Raw genomic sequence first — 27785 nt, forward strand, 5'->3', positions numbered from 1 at the left:
ACTCTCAGTCAATAACACTGGTAAAGTTTCAAGTTCCAAGGTGAACATGATGATGGATGAGGCTGCCTGCAGTATGAGCTCTTAGTTGCTTTCTGCTCCATAGTGACCTTGAACACCATCCCCTGTCTGGGCCCCTGGGACGCTTGGCCCGGGGCAGGGTTGTTGTGATGGGTTTTGGACAGACCACCACCTGGGGCTTGTTGCTCTGTAATATATAGCTACTAAAGCTGTAAAGCTGCCCAGAGCAGTCATCAAATCATCTGTTACTTCCACACACAGAGGGGGATTGGGTTTCCTCCCTGAGCTCTGTCTGTTGCAGCCTAATAGAGGAAGAATTAGATACACTCTCACCATACCATCTAGCTCTGCTCCAGGGCATTAGTGTGCATTCCTCCTCTAGTTAGTGGACGAACGTGCACTAACGACCTGGACCATAGCTACGTACCATCCAGAAGACCGACTGAACTGTAACACAGTCTGCTTATTCAGCCCTGTTTAGTTTTCCCACCTGACTACTCTAAAGGCTGTGTAATTAAGCTACTGTGTAAGTTGAGTCATTTATGAAACATCCAGAGGCATTAAATAAAATGAGCCTTATTGAGTGAAGAGATTAAAGTCTCGTTCGGTTTCAAACAACATTAAGTTTGGGTGTTTAATGTATCTCTCCTTTCACATGAACAACATTAAGTTTGGGTGTTTAATGTATCTCTCCTTTCACATGAACAACATTAAGTTTGGGTGTTTAATGTATCTCTCCTTTCACATTAACAACATTAAGTTTGGGTGTTTAATGTATCTCTCCTTTCACATGAACAACATTAAGTTTGGGTGTTTAATGTATCTCTCCTTTCACATTAACGACATTAAGTTTGGGTGTTTAATGTATCTCTCCTTTCACATTAACGACATTAAGGAGGTTTGTATCTGATTAAACGAGTAATCTACTGCCATTCTATCCATTCTAATGGGACCTTAGAGTTTATTCTAACTTCTGTAATTTGGTTACTAGCTCAGCATATTAACAACTGTTATACATTATATAAATGTATCGGATTGTAAGAATCTCTAGTTAAGAGGACCAGCTAAGGTTTGTATTGGTAACTACTTGTCTCTCTGGTTCTAAGCAATCTCTTCATTACCAAACACAACACAACTTGTTGTACAGGAATCCATGCACAGAGGATCTAGTGTTACCAGTTGCCTCTGTAAGCCCTAGCCTAGCAGGCTGTGTGTGTGTGTGTGTGTGTGTGTGTGTGTGTGTGTGTGTGTGTGTGTGTGTGTGTGTGTGTGTGTGTGTGTGTGTGTGTGTGTGTGTGTGTGTGTGTGTGTGTGAGAGGCTTTGTCATCGTCAGAGAGTGGTGCTGAGGCTTGGCAGAGTGTTCATCTCACCAGTTTCCAGTGAGAGCCAGGTAGGCTGGCTGTATAATCCCCAGAAGAGGAAGCATTTCATTATGAAACAACAAACAACAAGCCCACAGGCAGCTCCCCCGTCAACCGTCTGGTTACATAACCTGTACAACACATTGTGAACACACATACACAGATGCACACGCAAGCATGCACACACAGACATACAGACACACACACACATGCACACACACAAACATCTGTGCATTTCTCAACAACATAAAACAACATGTAAAAAACTGAAAAAGAAAATCACTCATGCAATACAATGCACCTGCTGGCAAACACAAACAACCCGCGTTTCATTGTGTAATAATTAAGAGGGAGGGTGATTGAGGTTCTGTACCGTACGCATATGGACTGAAATAAGTGTTTATAACTAGTGTCAATGACACTAGTTAGAATATGTGTGTGAAGATGACATTTCTCAGTACTCTATCGAGCAGTGTGTTCCATACACCGTGTTCCATACAACTGTCTTTAGGTCTTTGAAAAGCACTATATACATACAGTTGAAGTCGGACGTTTACATACACCTTAGCCAAATACATTTAAACTCAGTTTTTCACAATTCCTGACATTTAATCCTAGTAAAAATTTAGGTCAGTTAGGATCACCACTTTATTTTAAGAATGTGATATGTCAGAATAAAAGTGGAGAGAATGATTTATTTCAGCTTTTATTTCTTTCATCACATTCTCAGTGGGTCAGAAGTTACATACACTCAATTAGTATTTGGAAGCATTGCCTTTAAATTGTTTAACTTGGGTCAAATGTTTTGGGTAGCCTTCCACAAGCTTCCCACAATAAGTTGGGTGAATTTTGGCCCATTCCTCCTGACAGAGCTGGTGTAACTGAGTCAGGTTTGTAGGCCTCCTTGCTCGCACACACTTTTTCAGTTCTGCCCACAAATTTTCTATGGGATTGAGGTCAGGGCTTTGTGATGGCCACTCCAATACCTTGACTTTGTTGTCCTTAAGCCATTTTGCCACACCTTTGGAAGTATGCTTGGGGTCATTGTCCATTTGGAAGAACCATTTGCGACCAAGCTTTAACTTCCTGACTGATGTCCTGAGATGTTGCTTCAATATATCCAAATAATTTTTCTGCCTCATGATGCCATCTATTTTGTGAAATGCACCAGTCCCTCTTGCTTCAAAGCACCCCCACAACATGATGCTGCCACCCCGTGCTTCACGGTTGGGATGGTGTTCTTCGGCTTGCAAGCCTCCCCCCTTTTCCTCCAAACATAATGATGGTCATAATGGCCAAACAGTTCTATTTTTGTTTCATCAGACCAGAGGAAAAAAGTACGATCTTTGTCCCCATGTGCAGTTGCAAACCGTAGTCTGGCTTTTTATGGTGGTTTTGGAGCACTGGCTTCTTCCTTGCTAAGCGGCCTTTCAGGTTATGTCGATATAGGACTCATTTTACAGTGGATATAGAGATACTGTTGTACCTGTTTCCTCCAGCATCTTCACAAGGTCTTTTGCTGTTGTTCTGGGATTGATTTGCACTTTTGGCACCAAAGTACGTTCATGTCTAGGAGACAGAACGCGTCTCCTCCCTGAGCGGTATGATGGCTGCGCGGTCCCATGGTGTTTATACTAGCGTATTTTTGTTTGTACAGATGAAGGTGGTACCTTCAGGTGTTTGGAAATTGCTCCCAAGGATGAACCAGACTTGTGGAGATTTACCATTTTCTTGGCTGATTTCTTTTGATTTTCCCATGATGTCAAGCAAAGAGGCACTGAGTTTGAAGGTAGGCCTTGAAATGCATCCACAGGTACACCTCCAATTGACTCAAATGATGTCAATTAGCCCATCAGAAGCTTTCAAAGCCATGACATCATTTTCTGGAATTTTCCAAGCTGTTTAAAGGCACAGTCAACTTAGTGTATGTAAACTTCTGACCCACTGGAATTGTGATACAATGAATTATAAGTGAAATAATCTGTCTGTAAACAATTGTTGGAAAAATTACTTGTGTCATGCGCAAAGTAGATGTCCTAACCGACTTGCCAAAACTATAGCTTGTTAACAAGACATTTGTGGAGTGGTTGCAAAACGAGTTTTCATGACTCCAACCTAAGTGTATGTAAACTTCCGACTTCAACTGTATCTATTATTACAATAGCATAAAAGAGGGAGGCCAGTAAAAAGAGTGTTAGCACTAAGATGATGTGAGAGAGACAAAGACTGTTTACTGTAGTTAGCACTAGGAGTCTCTCAGAGAAACAGACAGGTCTTCACAATGGCTGCAATCACAGGTGGAACCGGGCCTGTCACCCAACACCTCCTTCTCTCCGGTACATCTCTGCATTGGGAAAGTATAGCTTTCTCTCCAGCCCCTCAAAGCTGTCAACAACAGCATCACAACAGATGATTATGTTTCTCAGAAAGCGGTACCGAATATTCATGAAGCTATGAATCCATGTTGTGCAAAATGTCTGTTAGGAATGTGACAATGCCAAATTGAATCATGTGATGGAACTGGCTGTCTGTTTACATCACATACTGGACTTATATAACCATCATTAATGTCACTTAGTCATCCAAATGGCATTTTATTCCCTACAGTGCACTACTTCTGACCAGGGCACATAGTGCTCGGGTCAAAAGTAGTGCACTATATAGGGAATAGGGTGACATTTGGAATGCACACCTTAATAACTGCCATTATTCACAGTTGGTTTTAAACAAGCCGTCCTCACTTGAAAGTCTGCTTTCAGTCCTTTGTCTTTTCTCATACAAAATGGAGTTCTAATGCTCTCCTATAACAAGAGCCTTTTTATGATATACCATTTGCTCTCCTCTCTGTGGTTAACCTCAGTAGCGGTAGTTACTGTAAGCTGCAGAGCAGAGGGTGAGCGGGGACTGCAATTACACAGCCCCTTCATCAGCCCTGGCCAATGGGCTCGCAGTGTGGGAGTCAAGGCCACCAATCATACCCCAGACAATTATTTCGCTCTCTCACAGACTCGTAGGTCGTCAATTTAGTGTTCAAGGCCATTACTGGGGCTGAGATGGACCCCGCCTCAGCTGCCTTGCCTTACCAGAGTCACTGCTCCTAGAACCAGGGTAGCTATAACTAACATTACCACAGCATTATTGCCTCTTTATGTCATGCATACATGCTTTATGAATGGTACATATCACCACTATAAGCAAAGTGTTACTATTCAGTGTCAGCATTCTCCTGATGTTGGGAGAAAAGAACCCTTAACTTCTTATGGCTGGGGGCAATATTGAGTAGCTTGGATGAATAAGGTGCCCAGAGTAAACTGCCTGCTCCTCAGTCCCAGTTGCTAATATATGCATAGTATTAGTATATTTGGATAGAAAACACTCCGAAGTTTCTAAAACTGTTTGAATGATGTCTGTGAGTATAACAGAACTCATATGGCAGGCAAAAACCTGAGAAGAAATCCAACCAGGAAGTGGGAAATCTGAGGTTGGTCGATTTTCAACTCAGCCACTATTGAAGATACATTGGGATATTGGTCATGTTGCACTTCCTAAGGCTTCCACTAGATGTCAACCGTCTTTAGAAACTTGTTTGAGGCTTCTACTGTAAAGGGGGCTGAATGAGAGGGGATTGAGTCAGAGGCCTGGCAGAGTGCCAGGAGCTGGTACTCTCTCATTCACATGAGAGGTAGCTCCCGTTCCATTTGCTTTTTCTGAAGACAAAGGAATTTTCCGTTTGGAACATTATTGAAGAATTATGTTAAAAACATCCTAAAGATTGATTCTATACATCGTTTGACATGTTTCTACGGACTGTAACGGAACTTTTTGACATTTCGTCTGCAACTAGTGAATGCGCTTCGTGAATATTGATTTGTTTACCAAACTCGCTAACAAAAGTAGCTATTTGGACATAAATGATGGACATTATCGAACAAATCAAACATTTATTGTGGAACTGGGATTCCTGGGAGTGCATTCTGATGAAGATCATCAAAGGTAAGTGAATATTTATAATGTTATTTCTGACTTCTGTTGACTGCACAATATGGCGGATATCTTTTTGTCATGATTGGGCTCTGAGCGCCGACCTCAGATTATTGCATGGTTTGCTTTTTCCGTAAAGCTTTTTTGAAATCTGACAGCGGTTGCATTAAGGAGAAGTGGATCTAAAATTCCATGTATAACACTTGTATCTTTGATCAACGTTTATTATGAGTATTTCTGGAAATTGATGTGGCTCTCTGCAAAATCACCGGATGTTTTTGGAACTACTGAACATAACGCGCCAATGTATACTGAGATTTTTTGATATAAATATGAACTTTACCGAACAAAACATACATGTATTGTGTAACATGAAGTCCTATGAGTGTCATCTGATGAAGATCATCAAAGGTTAGTGATTATTCTTATCTCTATTTCTGCTTTTTGTGACTCCTGTCTTTGGCTGGGAAAATGGCTGTGTTTTTCTGTGATTTGGCGGTGACCTAACATAATCGTTTGTGGTGCTTTCGCTGTAAAGCCTTTTTGAAATTGGACACTGTGGTGGGATTAACAACTAGATTACCTTTAAAATGGTATAAGATACTTGTATGTTTGAGGAATTTTAATTATGAGATTTCTGTTGTTTGAATTTGGCGCCCTGCACTTTCACTGGCTGTTGTCATATCGATCCCGCAGCCATAAGAAGTTGGCAAAGGAGAATCATCCCGTCAGAGACACGGTTCTATTTTTAGAAGATATGCCTCTTGTCACAGTCAATTGTGTTCTTTGATGCGTCAGGGTTCTCTCTTCCACAATTCATGAAACTTATTGTCACGAACGTCGTAGAGAGGAGACCAAGGTGATTAATATACATCTTCCCTTTTAATAAATAAGAAGACTGAACAAACTATACAAAATAACAAAACGACTGTGAACGCTAAATGACACGAGTGCAGACATGCAACATCACATAGACAATAACCCACAAACCAAACTGGAAAATGGCAACCTAAATAGGATCCCCAATCAGAGACAACGATAAACAGCTGCCTCTGATTGGGAACCAATCTAGGCCACCATAGACCTACATATGCCTAGACTACACACACACACCTAGACATACAAAAACCCCAGACAATACAAAACAATCATATCCACCCTCGTCACACCCTGACCTGACCACAGAAAACATAGATTACTAAGGTCAGGGCGTGACACTTATGCTGTTTTGGTTCAGTTAGTGGCAGATTTTAGAACAAAACTATCAAAACTTTAGATTTGAAACATTGATTTATTATTGTTAAAAAATTATGCAGTTCGTGTGGACTGCAGAAATTGGCTTGGAAAAAACCCTCAACTCAACAAAGAGTTATAAAAACACACTCTGCACATTGAAGACAAACTGAAATAACTTTTTGTTGACTATAAATGTTATCACAAAACTAATACTATGTCATAAATGTTATTGTTCACCATTTCTAAATGGTTCCAGAAAAAAAGCATCCATCTGTAGATTAGTTCTATTAAACCCAACGTACTAGACTGGACTGGAGAGCATCTTGAGTGTTGGGAGAGGGCGAAAGCAAAGCTTGGTTGTGACTCAGCCACAGCCAGCCCACCACACTAATTCCATCCGTTGCCTTGCTTCCTCTTTTTCCCTCTGGGACAGCGCAGTTGTCCTGGTCTGTTGTGATAGATCACTGCATTGTGAGAGCTAGAGCCATCTTTCACCAGTGACTATAAACCCCAGTCCCCCTGTACCCGGCTCATGGTCATCCATCTATCCTCCTGTGGCCGTGGGTGTCTGTACTGTGGCTGTCTCAGGCTCCACTGGAAGGCTGGGTGGCCCCAGGAATAATGACCAGGGGTGCACAGTGACCATCAGCTCTCCCTCTCTTGTCTCATTATGATATGATGAGAGGAGGAGAGGAGAGAGAAGGAGAGGAGAGGGGATGTGGAAAGTAGAGGTGGAGAAGAATAGAGGAGAAGGAGAGGAGAGGAGGAGGGGAAAGAGGATAGGAGAAGGAGAGGGGAAGATGAGAGGTGGAGAGGAGAGGAGGAGAAGGACAGGGGAAGATGAGAGGTGGAGAGGAGAGGAGGAGAAGGAGAGGGGAAGATGAGAGGTGGAGAGGAGAGGAGGAGAAGGAGAGGGGAGGATGAGAGGTGGAAAGGAGAGGAGAAGGAGAGGGGAGGATGAGAGGTGGAGAGGAGAGGAGGAGAAGGAGAGGGGGGGATGAGAGGTGGAGAAGGAGAGGGGAGGATGAGAGGTGGAGAGGAGAGGAGGAGAAGGAGAGGGGAAGATGAGAGGTGGAGAGGAGAGGAGAAGGAGAGGGGAAAGAGGAGAGGAGGGAGGGGAAGATGAGAGATGGAGAGGAGAGGAGGAGAAGGAGAGGGGAAGATGAGAGGTGGAGAGGAGAGGAGAAGGAGAGGGGAAAGAGGAGAGGAGAAGGAGAGGGGAAAGAGGAGATGAGAAGGAGGGGAAGATGAGAGATGGAGAGGAGAGTTGTCTGTCTCTGAGAAAGGTTTCATTTCAGGAGGTAAAGATGAACATCAGACATGCAACACTGCTCTCGTCACGCAGGCAATTTATTAAAACAATAAAGCCTAGCCCCACTATAACGCTGACAGCTCCACAGGCTGAGACAGGGAGTGGGAAGAGACAGGGAGTGGGAAGAGACAGTGGGGGAAGAGACAGGGGGGGAAGAGACAGGGAGTGGGAGACAGGGAGGGGGACATCTCAGTGAAATGAACAAAATCAATTGTATTTTATGTTACCTCCATTGAACTCTGCGGCTGGAATTAATTGGTTTCTCTTTAAGTCAGACACACTCATATATTTCATCATTATCTTAAACAGACTCCCAAGAGTCATAATGCCAAAATGGACGACGACTGTCGTTTTAGCTGCTCTTCTTCCTCCCTCTCCTCCCCTGTCGTCTGGAGTATATGGGCAGCTGACTCATACAGTACGTGCATCACAAATGGCACCAGATTCTCTATATCCCTATGGGAACTGGTCAAAAGTAGTGCATTATATAGTGAATACAGTAGAATTACATTTGGGACACAGTCAGTGGCAACTTGGATTTAAGAAGGCATCACCCAGTCTATTTGGACACATCACCCAGTCTGTCCCGCCCATCAAAATGACAAACATGACAAAGGGTCTGTACTCAATCCATCTATCTTAAAACACTCTGACACTCTCCATCCACCACTATGATATCACTGCTTCCATCCACAACACAGGGCCTAAATTGGATAATGAATCTCTCTTCTCTGAAATACGCTAGATGGGTAATTTGTTGGTTAAATTATGAGTTGGGCAGGCACGTATTGGATGAGCTGAGAGTTGTTGAGTTGTTGCTATTGCCGTTTTAATCGCTACAATATAGTCTGATAGAGATATAGACTATTATCATGTAGGCTGAGACCTCTATCACATTTTTTGGGGACAGTAGAACTGATTGTAAGAGTCCAAGCGAGCATGAAACACTATAGTGTATAGTCTATACTCTGATGCAGCACCAAAGAGAATGTTCTGGGCCGACACACTAACAATCGACGAGATGTAATGAAAGCACTGTCCACTGACCCATGTTGTGTAGACTGCATACTGCACTGTTAGCTAAATCTTGTCCCGCAGCTATATTCTTCCCCTTGGATAAACTAGTACATGGCCAACCCGGGCCCTGGACTGTATACAATACAAAGTCTCATTAGAATAAGGAGAGGGGAGTTCCAAGAGGGGGGTTGAAATGGTGGATCGCAACAGTGGCGTGTATTCATGGATGCCAAGGGAATCCAGGCTTCCCCCCAAAAGTGACAAATAAAAAAATATTATTAAATTATTTATATCTTTCGTCTCTGTGTTTCATAATTTTCCTTCAATTTGCCTAGAGGCTGAATGTATCTCACCGGAGAAAGCATCCAAACAAGCGAAACAGCGCCCCTCTGTCTCTGTATGTGTAGGCCATTTATCCGATGCTGTCTGGTCAAAAAGAGTTTGACATTGTTGCCAACCGTAACATTGAATGAAAGGGAAGCCAACGAGCATTTTTGGCTTCCCTTGATACATTTTTTAAATAAAATAATAGCCAATCAGCGTTGAGCTAAACTGAGTAAGCTCAACTGTGAATGGTCCTGGCACACCAAAAAAAGTGTCAAGGGAAGCCAGTTTGGATTTGGCTTCACACCAATCACATCACATTGAGAGCAAAATGTAATTGACAGAAACAACTTGAATTGCTGCATCTCATTGTGTTGTTGTCCTCTAGTGGCTAGCTACAGTAGCTAGTCAAAATTGATCTTTTACTAAATTAGCCATGGCTAGGGATAGGGATTTGGACTTGTGGTTTTACTTAATTCTCCGTACTGGCCAATGATTATAACAGCGATTCTGATGCAACCATAAATTCATACATTGTGCCCCTGGCCAAAGAGGATGGAAGTTCAATAGGTAGCTAGATGTAGAAGGCTAATGTTAACTAGCTAACGTTGCCCATGAAAGGAAGTTAGGGTAGCAAACAAACAAAACAAAATCAAAGCGTGTATTGTATGAGAGTCATAGACCGTTTCGTCAACATGAAAGAGAGAAGGATGGCATTGATGTTTCAACAAGTTCTTTCTACTTGTAAGTGTACACACAGACACACACACAAAAAGCATATGTGATTTGATGATGTTGAAGTTGAAATGGGGCTGGAATAGTGGAGGCAGCTCCTGTTTTCTTTGGGACCTGCAGTAACTCTCCGTGGTTCTAAATCAATAGTTATTTAGTAGTCCGAAAATGTCGGAAACATTAACTTGCTTGGCCATGCTGTAGGTCATGTAACTGTTTGTTACATGCAATATGCTTTGTGGACAGAGGTTGCTCTCTGGTTTTGTGATGAAACAAATGTGTTGTTAAATTTCTTTTGCCACTGTCTTCTTATTGTCTCAGCCTTAGGCCTATACATCACAGTCGCAAGACAGTTAACTAAAAGGTTATAGAGCAAACAACGCAATTATCACAACACATAGATTGTAATATTAATTTTTTTTCTGGCTTGGCTTCCACAGTGATTTTACCCACGCATCATTACAGGATCATAATTAATCACATGCGGCTAAAAGGCTTGTTCACATTTCAAGGACCGCAAGGCTACTGTTGGACCTGGGCCTTCCCCATGCCTCGATTGGGCCGAGGAGCTGCCTGCACACTAAACTCTGACAAGACACTTCCTAAGAGATCTGGTCAATAAAAGGAGTCTAATCTAGTGCCTATCACCTACTTAGAGGAATCAATCACAATACTCCTGTTATTGGTCTGTATTATGGAAAACATATGTTTCCGACATTTTCTCCATTGAGGAAGCATTTTAGTCTAGGACTAGACTTAATCTGTGTCCGGGAAACCTGCACAGAAAAAAATGACGTGTCATTGTGCCAACTCCTATGGCTAAATAAATGTGTAAATAACCTTAACGATTGTGTGAATGGCAACATTTTGTATGCTCCTTACTGGCATCAGGCCTACAAGTGCCATTCTGAAACTAATTAATATAACACTGAATATGCAAGAAGTAAGAAAACATTTAATGGGTAACAATAAATACAACTTACCGAGTTGATCCTGCTGCATCAACGCAGGTGTGTAAAACACAAACCCAGGACGGTGAAACCGCTGTTTCAATGTAACGCGATCCAATAAATTCATGAGCAAAACGAAAACAAATATCAACAGTTATTTGGAGAGGCAGGTCTTATTTTCCCCCTGATGTAAAATGAATCAATAGGCTAGCAGTGGCCCTTCCTGTTCACACACACACACACACACACACACACACACACACACACACACACACACACACACACACACACACACACACACACACACACACACACACACACACACACACACACACACACACACACACACACACACACACACACACACACACAGACACAGCAGGAAAAACTGCTTACTCTTCATTTGAGCTGTATGTAATTAATCTCTGGCATGGGACGGCAGGCTGCCTGGCTGGCTGACTGACTGGCTGGCTGGCTGCAGACTTACTTCTCCAAACTAAGTGTGGAAACAGTGTGATTACTAGCGCGGTGTTATTTATAAATTGAACGCAGATTGGAGGAGCGGAGACGAGGGCTGCAGAGAGACTTCACGTCAACGTAATTACACCACTGGCCCAAAGGAAGATATTTTACAGTACACTGCAGTAAATTCAGCTCCCCACTGCTGAATTGACCACAAGAGAAAATAAAATGTTTTTCATTGCTGGGTAAAGTTGAAACTCTCCCATGGCTATTGTTATGAATCCCATTGCCACTGTCATTGATCTATAGTTCTGTCCAAAATGGCACCCTATTCCCTACAGTGCACTACTTTGGGCCCTATGTGCCCAAGTCAAAAGTAGTGCACTATAATGAGAATAGGGTGCCATTGGGACGCAGTTATTTAACGTCTCTATGACAAGGGCTTGAATCTACCTGAGAGTTGTTGACTCATATAAAAGACCATTGAGGATAAAATACTCTATTGCTGTCCTTTGTATTGTTAGTGATACTGAGTCTTAACGATAGTCCCTAACGGAATCATGTAGATGGAATATACAATAATTAACATGGGATAGATTTGGAAGCTATCCAAGCCCCACAGAACATCTGCATGACATTTGTTGTGGTGCTATTTAGCATAATGTCATATCATAGGCCAATGACATTGAGATGACATCAGGAGGGGTGTTAGTGTCAGACCAGAGGTGTGTGTGCGTGCATGCATGCATACGTGCGTGTGTGTGTGTGTGATACACAAATCCCAACATGGAGATTGATTATCTGGCTAACCATGCTTTATAGTAGCTCCGGTTAAACATATTATTGTATCTCTCTCAAGCTGTAAATAGCAGGAAATCCTCCACACCCACCCTTTCATCTGGGGTAACTTTAAAAAGAGACACAGACACCGGTATGCCACATTATCAAAGCCTTGTCTTGTGTTGGTCTGGACTGATGTTGGTCTTTGGTCTGTGCTCAATACTAACCATAATTCAGTCAAACATCTCCTCTACACAGCCTGTGCCCCAAATAGCACCCTATTCCCTATATGGTACACTACTTTTGATCAGGGCTCATAGGGCTCTATTCAAAAGCAGCACACTATGTAGGGAATAGGGTGCCATTTGGTACACAGACACAGAAAAGACTGTCCTGAATGGAACAAACCTGTTTATTGTTTAGATTGATAAAACCAAGAGCTACAACGTCTGATTTAATTAGCCTTGTAGGACAATGGAAGCATGGCTGGTGTAATGGATAGCTGTGACCCACCTGGTCACTAAATCTTTGCTACCGTGAGATATGCCTCTTAATAATTCAGACGGTTAATGAATGCAGTGTGGGTGAAGGGATGTGGAGAGAGAGAGAGACTACTAGAGAGAAAGAGAGAAAGAGACAGAGAGAGGGAAAGAGAGAGGGAGAAGGGTTGAGAGAGCACTACATCCACAAAGAGAATAATATGCAATGACTAAGAAAATTCAAAGCTCCAAACCCAGAAAACAGAGGTGACATTCAGCCTTATAACCAAGTTATCAGTGTTCCGGAGTTCCAAATTAAGCAGCAGCAGCTGAAAAGATGAGCTCCTACAAATATTGAAATTTAAATGTTTTTTTAGAGTAAAGTACATCGAAAAAAAAATCAAAAGAAAACTGCAAACTGAATAGGAGACCAAACAAGCAGCAAACAAAGAAGAAAGGCTTTTGAAAAAGTAACAATTTTTCATAAAATTATACCGTTTTCTTAGCTAGCTAAGTTGTTTACCTGTTGCTAGGCAGTTGCTAGGGACATTCCTAAAAGAAGCTAGCTAGCTAACAAGGAGTGTCTAGTTGGCAGAAGAGAAGAAGGGACAAAGAAGGGACAAAGTGGGACAAAATAAGGACAGAAGAAAAGGGAAAGGGGACATTAAGGTGAAGCAGTCCTCTAAAGACACAAAAGACAATAATACAAGAAACAACACTTCTATTGCCTCTCCCTCTACGATACGCACTTCCGGTTTGGTTTGGAGCGAGTAGTTGCATTCCGCTTTGCTCCACAGGTAGTATTACAGGTAGTATTACATTTCATTTCATTACAGTACAACAGTTTGATTTGTTTGATCTTAGCTGGCTACATAGCCGTCTTTGTATCCAAGATAATTGTGTAGTCTAGAGTAATTGTCGAGGTTACCTAGCCAGTTAGAGGTTACCTAGCCAGCTACACTTTCAAACAAAGTCAACAACGCAGCCACTGCTAGCTAGCCTATTTCACCAGCCAGCAGTACTATATCATTTTAGTCAATAAGATTTTTTGCAACGTAAGCTTAACTTTCTGAACATTCGAGACGTGTAGTCCACTTGTCATTCCAATCTCCTTTGCATTAGCGTAGCCTCTTCTGTAGCCTGTCAACTATGTGTCTGTCTATCCCTGTTCTCTCCTCTCTGCACAGACCATACAAACGCTTCACACCGCGTGGCCGCTGCTACTCTAACCTGGTGGTCCCAGCGCGCACGACCCACGTGGAGTTCCAGGTCTCAGGCAGCCTCTGGAACTGCCGATCTGCGGCCAACAAGGCAGAGTTCATCTCAGCCTATGCTTCCCTCCAGTCCCTCGACTTCTTGGCACTGACGGAAACATGGATTACCACTGATAACACTGCTACTCCTACTGCTCTCTCCTCGTCTGCCCACGTGTTCTCGCACACCCCGAGAGCTTCTGGTCAGCGGGGTGGTGGCACTGGGATCCTCATCTCTCCCAAGTGGACATTCTCTCTTTCTCCCCTGACCCATCTGTCTATCGCCTCCTTTGAATTCCATGCTGTCACAGTTACCAGCCCTTTCAAGCTTAACATCCTTATCATTTATCGCCCTCCAGGTTCCCTTGGAGAGTTCATCAATGAGCTTGACGCCCTGATAAGTTCCTTTCCTGAGGATGGCTCACCTCTCACAGTTCTGGGTGACTTTAACCTCCCCACGTCTACCTTTGACTCATTCCTCTCTGCCTCCTTCTTTCCACTCCTCTCCTCTTTTGACCTCACCCTCTCACCTTCCCCCCCTACTCACAAGGCAGGCAATACGCTTGACCTCATCTTTACTAGATGCTGTTCTTCCACTAATCTCATTGCAACTCCCCTCCAAGTCTCCGACCACTACCTTGTATCCTTTTCCCTCTCGCTCTCATCCAACACTTCCCACACTGCCCCTACTCGGATGGTATCGCGCCGTCCCAACCTTCGCTCTCTCTCCCCCGCTACTCTCTCCTCTTCCATCCTATCATCTCTTCCCTCTGCTCAAACCTTCTCCAACCTATCTCCTGATTCTGCCTCCTCAACCCTCCTCTCCTCCCTTTCTGCATCCTTTGACTCTCTATGTCCCCTATCCTCCAGGCCGGCTCGGTCCTCCCCTCCTGCTCCGTGGCTCGACGACTCATTGCGAGCTCACAGAACAGGGCTCCGGGCAGCCGAGCGGAAATGGAGGAAAACTCGCCTCCCTGCGGACCTGGCATCCTTTCACTCCCTCCTCTCTACATTCTCCTCTTCTGTCTCTGCTGCTAAAGCCAATTTCTACCACTCTAAATTCCAAGCATCTGCCTCTAACCCTAGGAAGCTCTTTGCCACCTTCTCCTCCCTCCTGAATCCTCCTCCCCCTCCTCCCCCCTCCTCCCTCTCTGCTGATGACTTCGTCAACCATTTTGAAAAGAAGGTCGACGACATCCGATCCTCGTTTGCTAAGTCAAACGACACCGCTGGTTCTGCTCACACTGCCCTACCCTGTGCTTTGACCTCTTTCTCCCTCTCTCTCCAGATGAAATCTCGCGTCTTGTGACGGCCGGCCGCCCAACAACCTGCCCGCTTGACCCTATCCCCTCCTCTCTTCTCCAGACCATTTCCGGAGACCTTCTCCCTTACCTCACCTCGCTCATCAACTCATCCTTGACCGCTGGCTACGTCCCTTCCGTCTTCAAGAGAGCGAGAGTTGCACCCCTTCTGAAAAAACCTACACTCGATCCCTCCGATGTCAACAACTACAGACCAGTATCCCTTCTTTCTTTTCTCTCCAAAACTCTTGAACGTGCCGTCCTTGGCCAGCTCTCCTGCTATCTCTCTCAGAATGACCTTCTTGATCCAAATCAGTCAGGTTTCAAGACTAGTCATTCAACTGAGACTGCTCTTCTCTGTGTCACGGAGGCGCTCCGCACTGCTAAAGCTAACTCTCTCTCCTCTGCTCTCATCCTTCTAGACCTATCGGCTGCCTTTGATACTGTGAACCATCAGATCCTCCTCTCCACCCTCTCCGAGCTGGGCATCTCCGGCGCGGCCCACGCTTGGATTGCGTCCTACCTGACAGGTCGCTCCTACCAGGTGGCGTGGCGAGAATCTGTCTCCGCACCACGTGCTCTCACCACTGGTGTCCCCCAGGGCTCTGTTCTAGGCCCTCTCCTATTCTCGCTATACACCAAGTCACTTGGCTCTGTCATATCCTCACATGGTCTCTCCTATCATTGCTATGCAGACGACACACAATTAATCTTCTCCTTTCCCCCCTCTGATAACCAGGTGGTGAATCGCATCTCTGCATGTCTGGCAGACATATCAGTGTGGATGACGGATCACCACCTCAAGCTGAACCTCGGCAAGACGGAGCTGCTCTTCCTCCCGGGGAAGGACTGCCCGTTCCATGATCTCGCCATCACGGTTGACAACTCCATTGTGTCCTCCTCCCAGAGTGCTAAGAACCTTGGCGTGATCCTGGACAACACCCTGTCGTTCTCAACTAACATCAAGGCGGTGACCCGTTCCTGTAGGTTCATGCTCTACAACATTCGCAGAGTACGACCCTGCCTCACGCAGGAAGCGGCGCAGGTCCTAATCCAGGCACTTGTCATCTCCCGTCTGGATTACTGCAACTCGCTGTTGGCTGGGCTCCCTGCCTGTGCCATTAAACCCCTACAACTCATCCAGAACGCCGCAGCCCGTCTGGTGTTCAACTTTCCCAAGTTCTCTCACGTCACCCCGCTCCTCCGCTCTCTCCACTGGCTTCCAGTTGAAGCTCGCATCCGCTACAAGACCATGGTGCTTGCCTACGGAGCTGTGAGGGGAACGGCACCTCCGTACCTTCAGGCTCTGATCAGGCCCTACACCCAAACAAGGGCACTGCGTTCATCCACCTCTGGCCTGCTCGCCTCCCTACCTCTGAGGAAGTACAGTTCCCGCTCAGCCCAGTCAAAACTGTTCGCTGCTCTGGCACCCCAATGGTGGAACAAACTCCCTCACGACGCCAGGTCAGCGGAGTCAATCACCACCTTCCGGAGACACCTGAAACCCCACCTCTTTAAGGAATACCTAGGATAGGATAAAGTAATCCTTCTAACCCCCCCCCTTAAAAGAGTTAGATGCACTATTGTAAAGTGGTTGTTCCACTGGATATCATAAGGTGAATGCACCAATTTGTAAGTCGCTCTGGATAAGAGCGTCTGCTAAATGACTTAAATGTAAATGTTAAATGTTATCATCCAACCTAGCCCACGTCTCCCAGGGGATGAGTAAAGCATACCATTAACCTTTGAAAAAAATGCTTCCAAGCATGGTCATAACTTTACTTGTAATTTTTTGCTTTACCTCATTACTTTAAATGGGCACAATTAAACATCTGAGACTTCCTGCTGCCTTATTGGGGCTGCGTCCGAAATGTCACCATATTCCCTATATATTGCATCCTGGACTCAGGTCAAAAGTAGTGCATTATATAGGGTGTCATTTCAGACACGGTCTGGAACACTAACTCTGTCTGACAGAAATGCACTGGAGGGCAGACAGACAGACACTGGGGGGCAGACAGACAGACACTGGGGGGCAGACAGACAGACAAAGGCTGGGGTGCAGACAGACACTGAGAGACAGACAGACAGACAGACACTGAGAGACAGACAGACAGACACTGGGGGGCAGACAGAAAGACACTGGGGGGCAGACAGACAGACACTGGGGGGCAGACAGATAGACAGACACATGCTGGGGGCAGATAGACAAACATACACCGGTGAGACAGACAGACAGACAGACAGACAGACAGACAGACAGACAGACAGACAGACAGACAGACACAGAGGGGCAAACAGACACTGGAGGGCAAACAGACACTGGGGGGAAGACAGACAGACAGACACATGCTGGGGGGGCAGACAGACAAACATACACTGGGGGGCAGATAGACAGACACACACACACTGGGGAGCAGACAGACACTGGGGGGGAGACAGACAGACATGCACTCAGGGACAGACAGAGACACACACTGGGGGCAGACAGACACTAGGGGGCAGACAGACAGACAGACAGACAGACACTGGGGGGAAGACAGACAGACAGGCAGGCAGACAGACACTGGAGGGCAGACAGTCAGACACACACTAGGGGGCTGACAGACAGACAGACACTGGGGGGGGGGGGGCAGACATACAGACACTGGGGGGCAGACAGACAGACAGAAACTGGGGGGCAGACAGACAGAAACTGGGGGGCAGACAGACAGACACTGGGGGGGCAGACAGACAGATACTGGGGGGCAGACAGACAGATACTGGGGGGCAGACAGACAGACAGACAGACACTGGGGGGCAGACAGACAGACAGACAGACACTGGGGGCAGACAGACAGACAGACAGACAGACACTGGGGGGAAGACAGACAGACAGGCAGGCAGACAGACACTGGAGGGCAGACAGTCAGACACACACTAGGGGGCTGACAGACAGACAGACACTGGGGGGGGGCAGACATACAGACACTGGGGGGCAGACAGATAGACAGACAGAAACTGGGGGGCAGACAGACAGAAACTGGGGGGGGGGGGGCAGACAGACAGAAACTGGGGGGCAGACAGACAGACACTGGGGGGGCAGACAGACAGACAGACACTGGGGGGGCAGACAGACAGATACTGGGGGGCAGACAGACAGATACTGGGGGGCAGACAGACAGACAGACAGACAGACAGACACTGGGGGGCAGACAGACAGACAGACAGACACTGGGGGCAGACAGACAGACAGACAGACACTGGGGGGCAGACAGACAGACAGACACTGGGGAAGGGAGGCAATTAATCAGCATGGTGGGGAACATAATAACAAACAACAGACAGAATAATAAAACATTGATTTTGCACCATAACAAAGGACATTACATTTCAAGCACTCTCTGGGCTGTTCAGGCAATGTTACCTGAGGGAAACAAAACAAAAACGATTTTGGATTGTTGATTTTTTGGAAAGCAAAAACCCAATGTGATGCACCCAGCAAAACGTTACAATGTCTTTCTGTGTCCTGTCTCCTGTGGGTATTTCTTATCATCAGGCAAACACTGTGGCTGACCATACCAGGGTGTCATGTGGAGAGTCCTGCCCTGCTCTGAGAGGCTTAACGATGGAGGGTTCTTATACAGGATTACCTTCCTGCAGTCTGCCTTAAACCCAGGACTTGTCCTGGGGTGGGGAAGAGCCTCCAGGACTCCGCCTGACGTAGGATCACATTGTTGGGCCACATGGCTGTGTGGCGCAGAGCTGGGGTGGTGGAGGTTCTGGGGGGGTTAGTTACAGTAGGTAGGAAAGGCTTTAGGGGAGGCAGGACACAGACAGGGTTACACAGAAACAGGTCTCCGTGAGAGGCTCCACTGACTCCCCACCAGGGCTGGATTTGAGGCCTAAGCTCCCTGATGCTATGTGACCAGCCTCAGCCTCAGCCAGGCTGGCTGTTATCTCAACACACAGAAGAGGCTCTGCTGGTATGACCAGCTAGCACGGAGAGTGGGCTGCATGGGGCCGGCTATACTGCTGTACTGCCAAAATGCATGGGGCTCTATAGGCCAGGGGCCACTCCCACACACTGCTGGCCCTTGCTACAGCTAAACCATAAGGGAATCACAACCACCCTGCTACAGCTAAACCATAGGGGAATCACAACCACCCTGCTACAGCTAAACCATAAGGGAATCACAACCACCCTGCTACAGCTAAACCATAAGGGAATCACAACCACCCTGCTACAGCTAAACCATAAGGGAATCACAACCACCCTGCTACAGCTAAACCATAAGGAAATCACAACCACCCTGCTATAGCTAAACCATAAGGGAATCACAACCACCCTGCTACAGCTAAACCATAGGGAAATCACAACCACCCTGCTACAGCTAAACCATAAGGGATTCACAACCACCCTGCTACAGCTAAACCATAAGGGAATCACAACCACCCTGCTACAGCTAAACCATAAGGGAATCACAACCACCCTGCTACAGCTAAACCATAAGGGAATCACAACCACCCTGCTACAGCTAAACCATAAGGGAATCACAACCACCCTGCTACAGCTAAACCATAAGGGAATCACAACCACCCTGCTACAGCTAAACCATAAGGGAATCACAACCACCCTGCTACAGCTAAACCATAAGGGAATCACAACCACCCTGCTACAGCTAAACCATAGGGGAATCACAACCACCCTGCTACAGCTAAACCATAAGGGAATCACAACCACCCTGCTACAGCTAAACCATAAGGGAATCACAACCACCCTGCTACAGCTAAACCATAAGGGAATCACAACCACCCTGCTACAGCTAAACCATAAGGGAATCACAACCACCCTGCTACAGCTAAACCATAAGGGAATCACAACCACCCTGCTACAGCTAAACCATAAGGGAATCACAACCACCCTGCTACAGCTAAACCATAAGGGAATCACAACCACCCTGCTACAGCTAAACCATAAGGGAATCACAACCACCCTGCTATAGCTAAACCATAAGGGAATCACAACCACCCAGCTACAGCTAAACCATAAGGGAATCACAACCACCCTGCTACAGCTAAACCATAAGGGAATCACAACCACCCTGCTACAGCTAAACCATAAGGGAATCACAACCACCCTGCTATAGCTAAACCATAAGGGAATCACAACCACCCTGCTACAGCTAAACCATAGGGAAATCACAACCACCCTGCTACAGCTAAACCATAAGGGAATCACAACCACCCTGCTACAGCTAAACCATAAGGGAATCACAACCACCCTGCTACAGCTAAACCATAAGGGAATCACAACCACCCTGCTACAGCTAAACCATAAGGGAATCACAACCACCCTGCTACAGCTAAACCATAAGGGAATCACAACCACCCTGCTACAGCTAAACCATAAGGGAATCACAACCACCCTGCTACAGCTAAACCATAAGGGAATCACAACCACCCTGCTACAGCTAAACCATAAGGGAATCACAACCACCCTGCTATAGCTAAACCATAAGGGAATCACAACCACCCTGCTACAGCTAAACCATAGGGAAATCACAACCACCCTGCTACAGCTAAACCATAAGGGAATCACAACCACCCTGCTACAGCTAAACCATAAGGGAATCACAACCACCCTGCTACAGCTAAACCATAAGGGAATCACAACCACCCTGCTACAGCTAAACCATAAGGGAATCACAACCACCCTGCTACAGCTAAACCATAAGGGATTCACAACCACCCTGCTACAGCTAAACCATAAGGGAATCACAACCACCCTGCTACAGCTAAACCATAAGGGAATCACAACCACCCTGCTACAGCTAAACCATAAGGGAATCACAACCACCCTGCTACAGCTAAACCATAAGGGAATCACAACCACCCTGCTACAGCTAAACCATAAGGGAATCACAACCACCCTGCTACAGCTAAACCATAAGGGAATCACAACCACCCTGCTATAGCTAAACCATAAGGGAATCACAACCACCCTGCTACAGCTAAACCATAAGGGAATCACAACCACCCTGCTACAGCTAAACCATAGGGGAATCACAACCACCCTGCTACAGCTAAACCATAAGGGAATCACAACCACCCTGCTACAGCTAAACCATAAGGGAATCACAACCACCCTGCTACAGCTAAACCATAAGGGAATCACAACCACCCTGCTACAGCTAAACCATAAGGGAATCACAACCACCCTGCTACAGCTAAACCATAAGGGAATCACAACCACCCTGCTACAGCTAAACCATAAGGGAATCACAACCACCCTGCTACAGCTAAACCATAAGGGAATCACAACCACCCTGCTACAGCTAAACCATAGGGAAATCACAACCACCCTGCTACAGCTAAACCATAAGGGAATCACAACCACCCTGCTACAGCTAAACCATAAGGGAATCACAACCACCCTGCTACAGCTAAACCATAGGGAAATCACAACCACCCTGCTACAGCTAAACCATAGGGGAATCACAACCACCCTGCTACAGCTAAACCATAAGGGAATCACAACCACCCTGCTACAGCTAAACCATAAGGGAATCACAACCACCCTGCTACAGCTAAACCATAAGGGAATCACAACCACCCTGCTACAGCTAAACCATAAGGGAATCACAACCACCCTGCTACAGCTAAACCATAAGGGAATCACAACCACCCTGCTACAGCTAAACCATAGGGGAATCACAACCACCCTGCTACAGCTAAACCATAAGGGAATCACAACCACCCTGCTACAGCTAAACCATAAGGGAATCACAACCACCCCGCTACAGCTAAACCATAAGGGAATCACAACCACCCTGCTACAGCTAAACCATAAGGGAATCACAACCACCCTGCTACAGCTAAACCATAGGGGAATCACAACCACCCTGCTACAGCTAAACCATAAGGGAATCACAACCACCCTGCCACAGCAAGTCCACAGTAAGTAAATATCAACACATGGCTGGTCAGAGAGAACCTCAGGTCATCACATAACGTAGAGCTATGAATCAGAGTTTTGACCTTTCCTCCCTCATGGGCCATACTGGTCCTACTGATGGTCCTACTGATGGTCCTACTAATGGTCCTACTGATGGTCCTACTGATGGTCTTACTGATGGTCTTACTGATGGCCCTACTGATGGTCCTACTGATGGTCCTACTGATGGTCTTACTGATGGTCTTACTGATGGTCTACTGATGGTCTACTGATGGTCCTACTGATGGTGCTACTGATGGTCCTACTGATGGCCCTACTGATGGTCCTACTGATGGTCCTACTGATGGTCTTACTGATGGTCCTACTGATGGTCCTACTGATGGTCTTACTGATGGTCTTACTGATGGTCCTACTGATGGTCCTACTGATGGTCTTACTGATGGTCTTACTGATGGCCCTACTGATGGTCTACTGATGGTCTTACTGATGGTCTTACTGATGGTCTACTGATGGTCTACTGATGGTCCTACTGATGGTCCTACTGATGGTCTTACTGATGGTCTTACTGATGGCCCTACTGATGGTCTACTGATGGTCCTACTGATGGTCCTACTGATGGTCCTACTGATGGTCTTACTGATGGCCCTACTGATGGTCTACTGATGGTCCTACTGATGGTCCTACTGATGGTCCTACTGATGGTCTTACTGATGGCCCTACTGATGGTCTACTGATGATCCTACTGATGGTCCTACTGGGTAAGACATCATGGATGTGTCCCAAATGGCACTGTGTTCCCTATATAGCACACAACAACAGAGCAGTGGAAGGATGGAAGGTGTGTTATCATTGTGACCTTTCTGGTCCACAACCTGGACCAGTGTGCGTCTTCACCTTGACTTCATAAGGGTAAGGCTGCCAAAACAGGCCTGAAATGAATTACAAGTAGAATTGATAGATGGGAATTTAAAGATAGCAGAAATCATGACATTGTTCCATTTAACAGTAGCAGCCAAATCGCAACCTGACACACACACACACACACACATGCACACAGACACATGCACACACTCACGCACACACAAAGAAATGTCAGACCCTTTAGAGAGGGCCTTGTGACTCCGTCTCCCCAGAATGACTGGCCACCCAGGTCAGCCCTAATAATAGTCAGTCTGCTCACTCGGTCAGACCAGAATATTTGTGTTAGCATGCACCGCCGTCCTCTCTATCTCTGTAGTCTATGTGTCCACAGAGATCAGTCAAACAGCAGTGCTGTACTGTGATAATACATCTCACCTCACACTGTGGCCAAGGTTGGAGCAACGCACAAATCTGTTGCCTCTACCATCCTTGAGACAGATTCCCACAACAAACCCCATGGGTCAGAGACACAGCTAATACATTAGGGAATAACGAGTCAGACCGACGGAGAGAGAAAGAGAGAGAGAGAGAAAGAGAGAAAGGAGAGCTACTGTACAAAAGGACAAGGTGAATAACCCTCTCAGAAGCCATTAGCTCCAGCTTCCCACTGACAGACTCTTAAGGCTGTGCACCCTTCCAGGTACTTCCAGGTGGTTACAACTCCTACTCAGCCAGATCCTTCAGTGTCTGCACTCCAAATGGCACCCTATTCCCTATATAGTGCACTACTTTTGACCAGGGCCCATAGACATCGTTTAGTATGTAAGGAACAGGGTTTCATTTGGGGCGTAATCAGTGCCACTGTCGCCTCCCTCATCTCAGAATATCGGTGGAAATTCAAGCGTTGAACCTGGTTGGAGGCTCATTGATTGTGCGGTTATTAAAACGTATTGATGGTGTAATGACAGCTCTGTCAGGAGGTAGGTTCTGTCACAGACAGACAGCACAAAAAGCTGTCATGTCCCCCTAGGCTACATTATTATTTATTCTCCTATTAGAATAAATTAGCATGATATGATCCAAATGGGCTGGCTGGATATGTTGCTTTAGCCTGAAGGGTGGATTATAAAGCACATCAAGATAGGGGTTTAGAATGAGGGACCATCACTAGTCAATGTCTAGTTAATTACCCATTATATAGGCCTAATGTCGCAACCTAGAACCAAATCGTGTTAGCGCCAACTAGCTAACTAACTATTACAATTAGCTAACTAGCTAACTGTCTTTATATTTATTGACATGTAGATGTAGATGTATGAAATATTATTAAAAAAGCCAATAAAGGACCCACACACTATTCACACTCTTAACATCCATACCCTCACTACTCCACTAGCAGAGCACTTACACTGTAGCAGGGATTTCAACTGTATTCATTTACATTGATAATTAACCACATAAGCTCAAAGGACAGGACACAATAAATTCACAAAGAGCTCTTAGCATTCTTTTACATTAAGCATGATTTAACCCTGCTGTTAAGCAGTGTTGGGATTAGTTATTTGAAAAGTAAACAAAAGTAACATGTTATTTTACAATATTACTTTGTGTGGAAAGTAAAGCGTTATATTTAAGCAATAAGGCCCGAGGAGGTGTGGTATATGGCCAATGGCTGTTCTTATGCACGACGCAAGGCGGAGTTACTTGACACAGCCCTTAGCCGTGGTATATTGGCCATATATCACAAACCCCCGAGGTGCCTTATTGCTATTATAAACTGGTTACCAATGTAATTAGAGCAGTAAAAATCTATATTGTGTCATACCTGTGGTATACAGTCGTGGCCAAAAGTTTTGAGAATGACACAAATATTAATTTCCACTGCTTCAGTGTCTTTAAATATTTTTGTCAGATGTTACTATGGAATACTGAAGTATAATTACAAGCATTTCATAAGTGTCAAAGGCTTTTATTGACAATTACATGAAGTTGATGCAAAGAGTCAATATTTGTAGTGTTGACCCTTTTTTTGCAATCCGCCCTGGCATGCTGTCAATTAACTTCTGGGCCACATCCTGACTGATGGCAACCCATTCTTGCATAATCAATGCTTGGAGTTTGTCAGAATTTGTGGGGTTTTGTTTGTCCACCCGCCTCTTGAGGATTGACCACAAGTTCTCAATGGGATTAAGGTCTGGGGAGTTTCCTGGCCATGGACCCAAAATATCGATGTTTTGTTCCCCGAGCCACTTAGTTATCACTTTTGCCTTATAGCAAGGTGCTCCATCATACTGGAAAAGGCATTGTTGTTCTCAGAGGATGTGTTCTCGGAAGTTGTTCTCAGAGGATGTGTTGGTACCATTCTTTATTCATGGCTGTGTTCTTAGGCAAGATTGTGAGTGAGCCCACTCCCTTGGCTGAGAAGCAACCCCACACATGAATGGTCTCAGGATGCTTTACTGTTGGCATGACACAGGACTGATGGTAGCGCTCACCTTGTCTTCTCCGAACAAGCTTTTTTCCGGATGCCCCAAACAATCGGAAAGTAGATTCATCAGAGATAATGACTTTACCCCAGTCCTCAGCAGTCCAATCCCTGTACTTTTTGCAGAACATCAGTCTGTCCCTGATGTTTTTCCTGGAATTAAGTGGCTTCTTTGCTGCCTTTCTTGACACCAGGTCACCGTCCAAAAGTCTCCGCCTCACTGTGCGTGCAGATGCACTCACACCTGCCTGCTGCCATTCCTGAGCAAGCTCTGTACTGGTGGTGCCCCGACCCTGCAGCTGAATCAACTTTAGGAGACGTCCTGGCGCTTGCTGGACTTTCTTGGGCGCCCTGAAGCCTTCTTCACAACAATTGAACCGCTCTCCTTGAAGTTCTTGATGATCGGATAAATGGCTGATTTAGGTGCAATCTTACTGGCAGCAATATCATTGCCTGTGAAGCCCTTTTGTGCAACGAAATGACAACGGCACATGTTTGTTTGCAGCTAACCATAGATGACAGAGGAAGAACAATGATTCCAAGCACCACTCTCCTTTTGAAGCTTCCAGTCTGTTATTCAAACTCAATCAGCATGACAGAGTGATCTCCAGCCTTGTCCTCGTCACTCACACCTGTGTTAACGAGAGAATCACTGACATGATGTCAGCTGGTCCTTTTGTGGCAGGGCTGAAATGCAGTGGAAATGTTTTTTGGGGGTTCAGTTAATTTCCATGGCAAAGAGGGACTTTGGAATTAATTGCAATTCATCTGATCACTCTTCATAACATTCTGGAGTATATGCAAATTGCATTCATACAAACTGAGGCAGCAGACTTTGTGAAAATTTATATTTGTGTCATTCTCAAAACTTCTGGCCACGGCTGTACAGTCTGATATACCATGGCTGTCAGCCAATCAGCATTCAGGGCTCAAACCACCCAGGTTATAATACTAGTTATATTACATTGTGTTACTTTCATTAAACAAATCTCACAATCTCACAGTTTGTTTGACTGTCGGGGGGAGGGGGGGGCAAGGCGAGCTGCGCGTGCTCTTCCAAGGATAGGCTAGAAGCTCAGGTTTGATCACCAGTTTTATCTGTGGCGTTGCTTTCCAGTGCTATACTACAAGTGTTGCGCTATATATGAGCTGCTTAAATATCCATCTACAGTATACTGTAAACCTGTCACGACTTCCACCGAAGTTGGTGCCTCTCCTTGTTCGGGCGGCGCTCGGTGGTCGACGTCACCGGCTTTCTAGCCTCCACCGATCTACATTTCTTTTTCCATTTGTTCCGTCTGTATTGTACACACCTGGTTCCCATTACGTTTGAATTATTTCCCTATTTAACCCTCTGGAGCCATCATGGTTTTGTACGTGTTTATTGTTTATGTGATTCTGGATTTTCGTTCTCCTTGTTGGAAGATTATTTTTGAGTAAAGTTACTATTATTACTCATCTCTGTGTCCTGCGCCTGACTCCGCCTTACCCACATCACCTAGCCTCTGACAAAACCAAACATCTGTACAGATTTCTTATCTTTTCATTCAAAATCTTTCTCTCAAGCCGCCAGTTCTGGTTATAGAGTGCACAAACACAAACCAATAGGGATGTATAGAGGGCACACTTGCCACTAGACAGGAAAGCCCTCTATTGGCTTTGCTATCAAAGAAGCGATCAATGGCAAAGATCAGAGGTGTGCCCTCTATACATTTCTATGGACAGCAGCTGTCATGACATTTCTCCAAACAGCCTTTCTCCACTCACTCGAGAACTTAATGAGGAAACAAGTCAAGATCCGATCATGGAAACACCCGTCCCGGTAGAGATATGATTCTGAAAGTAACGCAGGCGTTGTTTGACAAAGTAACTGTAACAATATTACCCAATTTGAAAAAGTAACATGTTACTTTACTCAGTTACTCATAAAAGTAACCCGATTACGTTACGTGTTACTTTTGAAACGCGTAACTCCCAACACTGCTGCTAAGGCATGCGGTTGTGAGGCATGAGGCAAGAGACCACTGGGAAACAGCCTTGTTGACACAACTTATTATATATTACAAATGAAATAGGTAAAGGCTAAATGAAGGAAAACTGCTGTAGACATACGGTGTTCTGGGGAACATTAACCTGTACACAATTCTTTCAGAATAACTTAGCCAGTTACAGAGAACACAAACACGGTATATGGTTATTTCACAGCTACAGAATTGGGTAAATTATTATTGAAGACTGGAGAGTGTAGTTGTTATATCACCCCCACAGGCCTGCTGAGACTGTCTGGTCATTAAT

General features: G+C 45.4%; 1 protein-coding gene across 4 annotated transcripts in view; it reads right to left on the reverse strand.

Annotated features, from left to right (window-relative positions):
* Nucleotides 1-27785, reverse strand: part of LOC139564143 (oxidation resistance protein 1-like) — a 200090-nt gene that overhangs the window by 70333 nt on the left and 101972 nt on the right. The window contains exon 1 of one of the 4 annotated variants that reach the window (XM_071383366.1): nt 10966-10999. The exons of the other annotated variants lie outside the window; for them this stretch is intronic. Within the exon in view, the coding sequence (XP_071239467.1) occupies nt 10966-10984 (19 nt within the window). The 5' untranslated portion in view covers nt 10985-10999. Of the gene's footprint in view, nt 1-10965; nt 11000-27785 lie in introns of those variants that run through there. 4 annotated transcript variants of the gene reach the window in all.

This window comes from Salvelinus alpinus, chromosome 35 (genome assembly GCF_045679555.1).
Source record: "Salvelinus alpinus chromosome 35, SLU_Salpinus.1, whole genome shotgun sequence".
Lineage (NCBI taxonomy): Eukaryota > Metazoa > Chordata > Actinopteri > Salmoniformes > Salmonidae > Salvelinus > Salvelinus alpinus.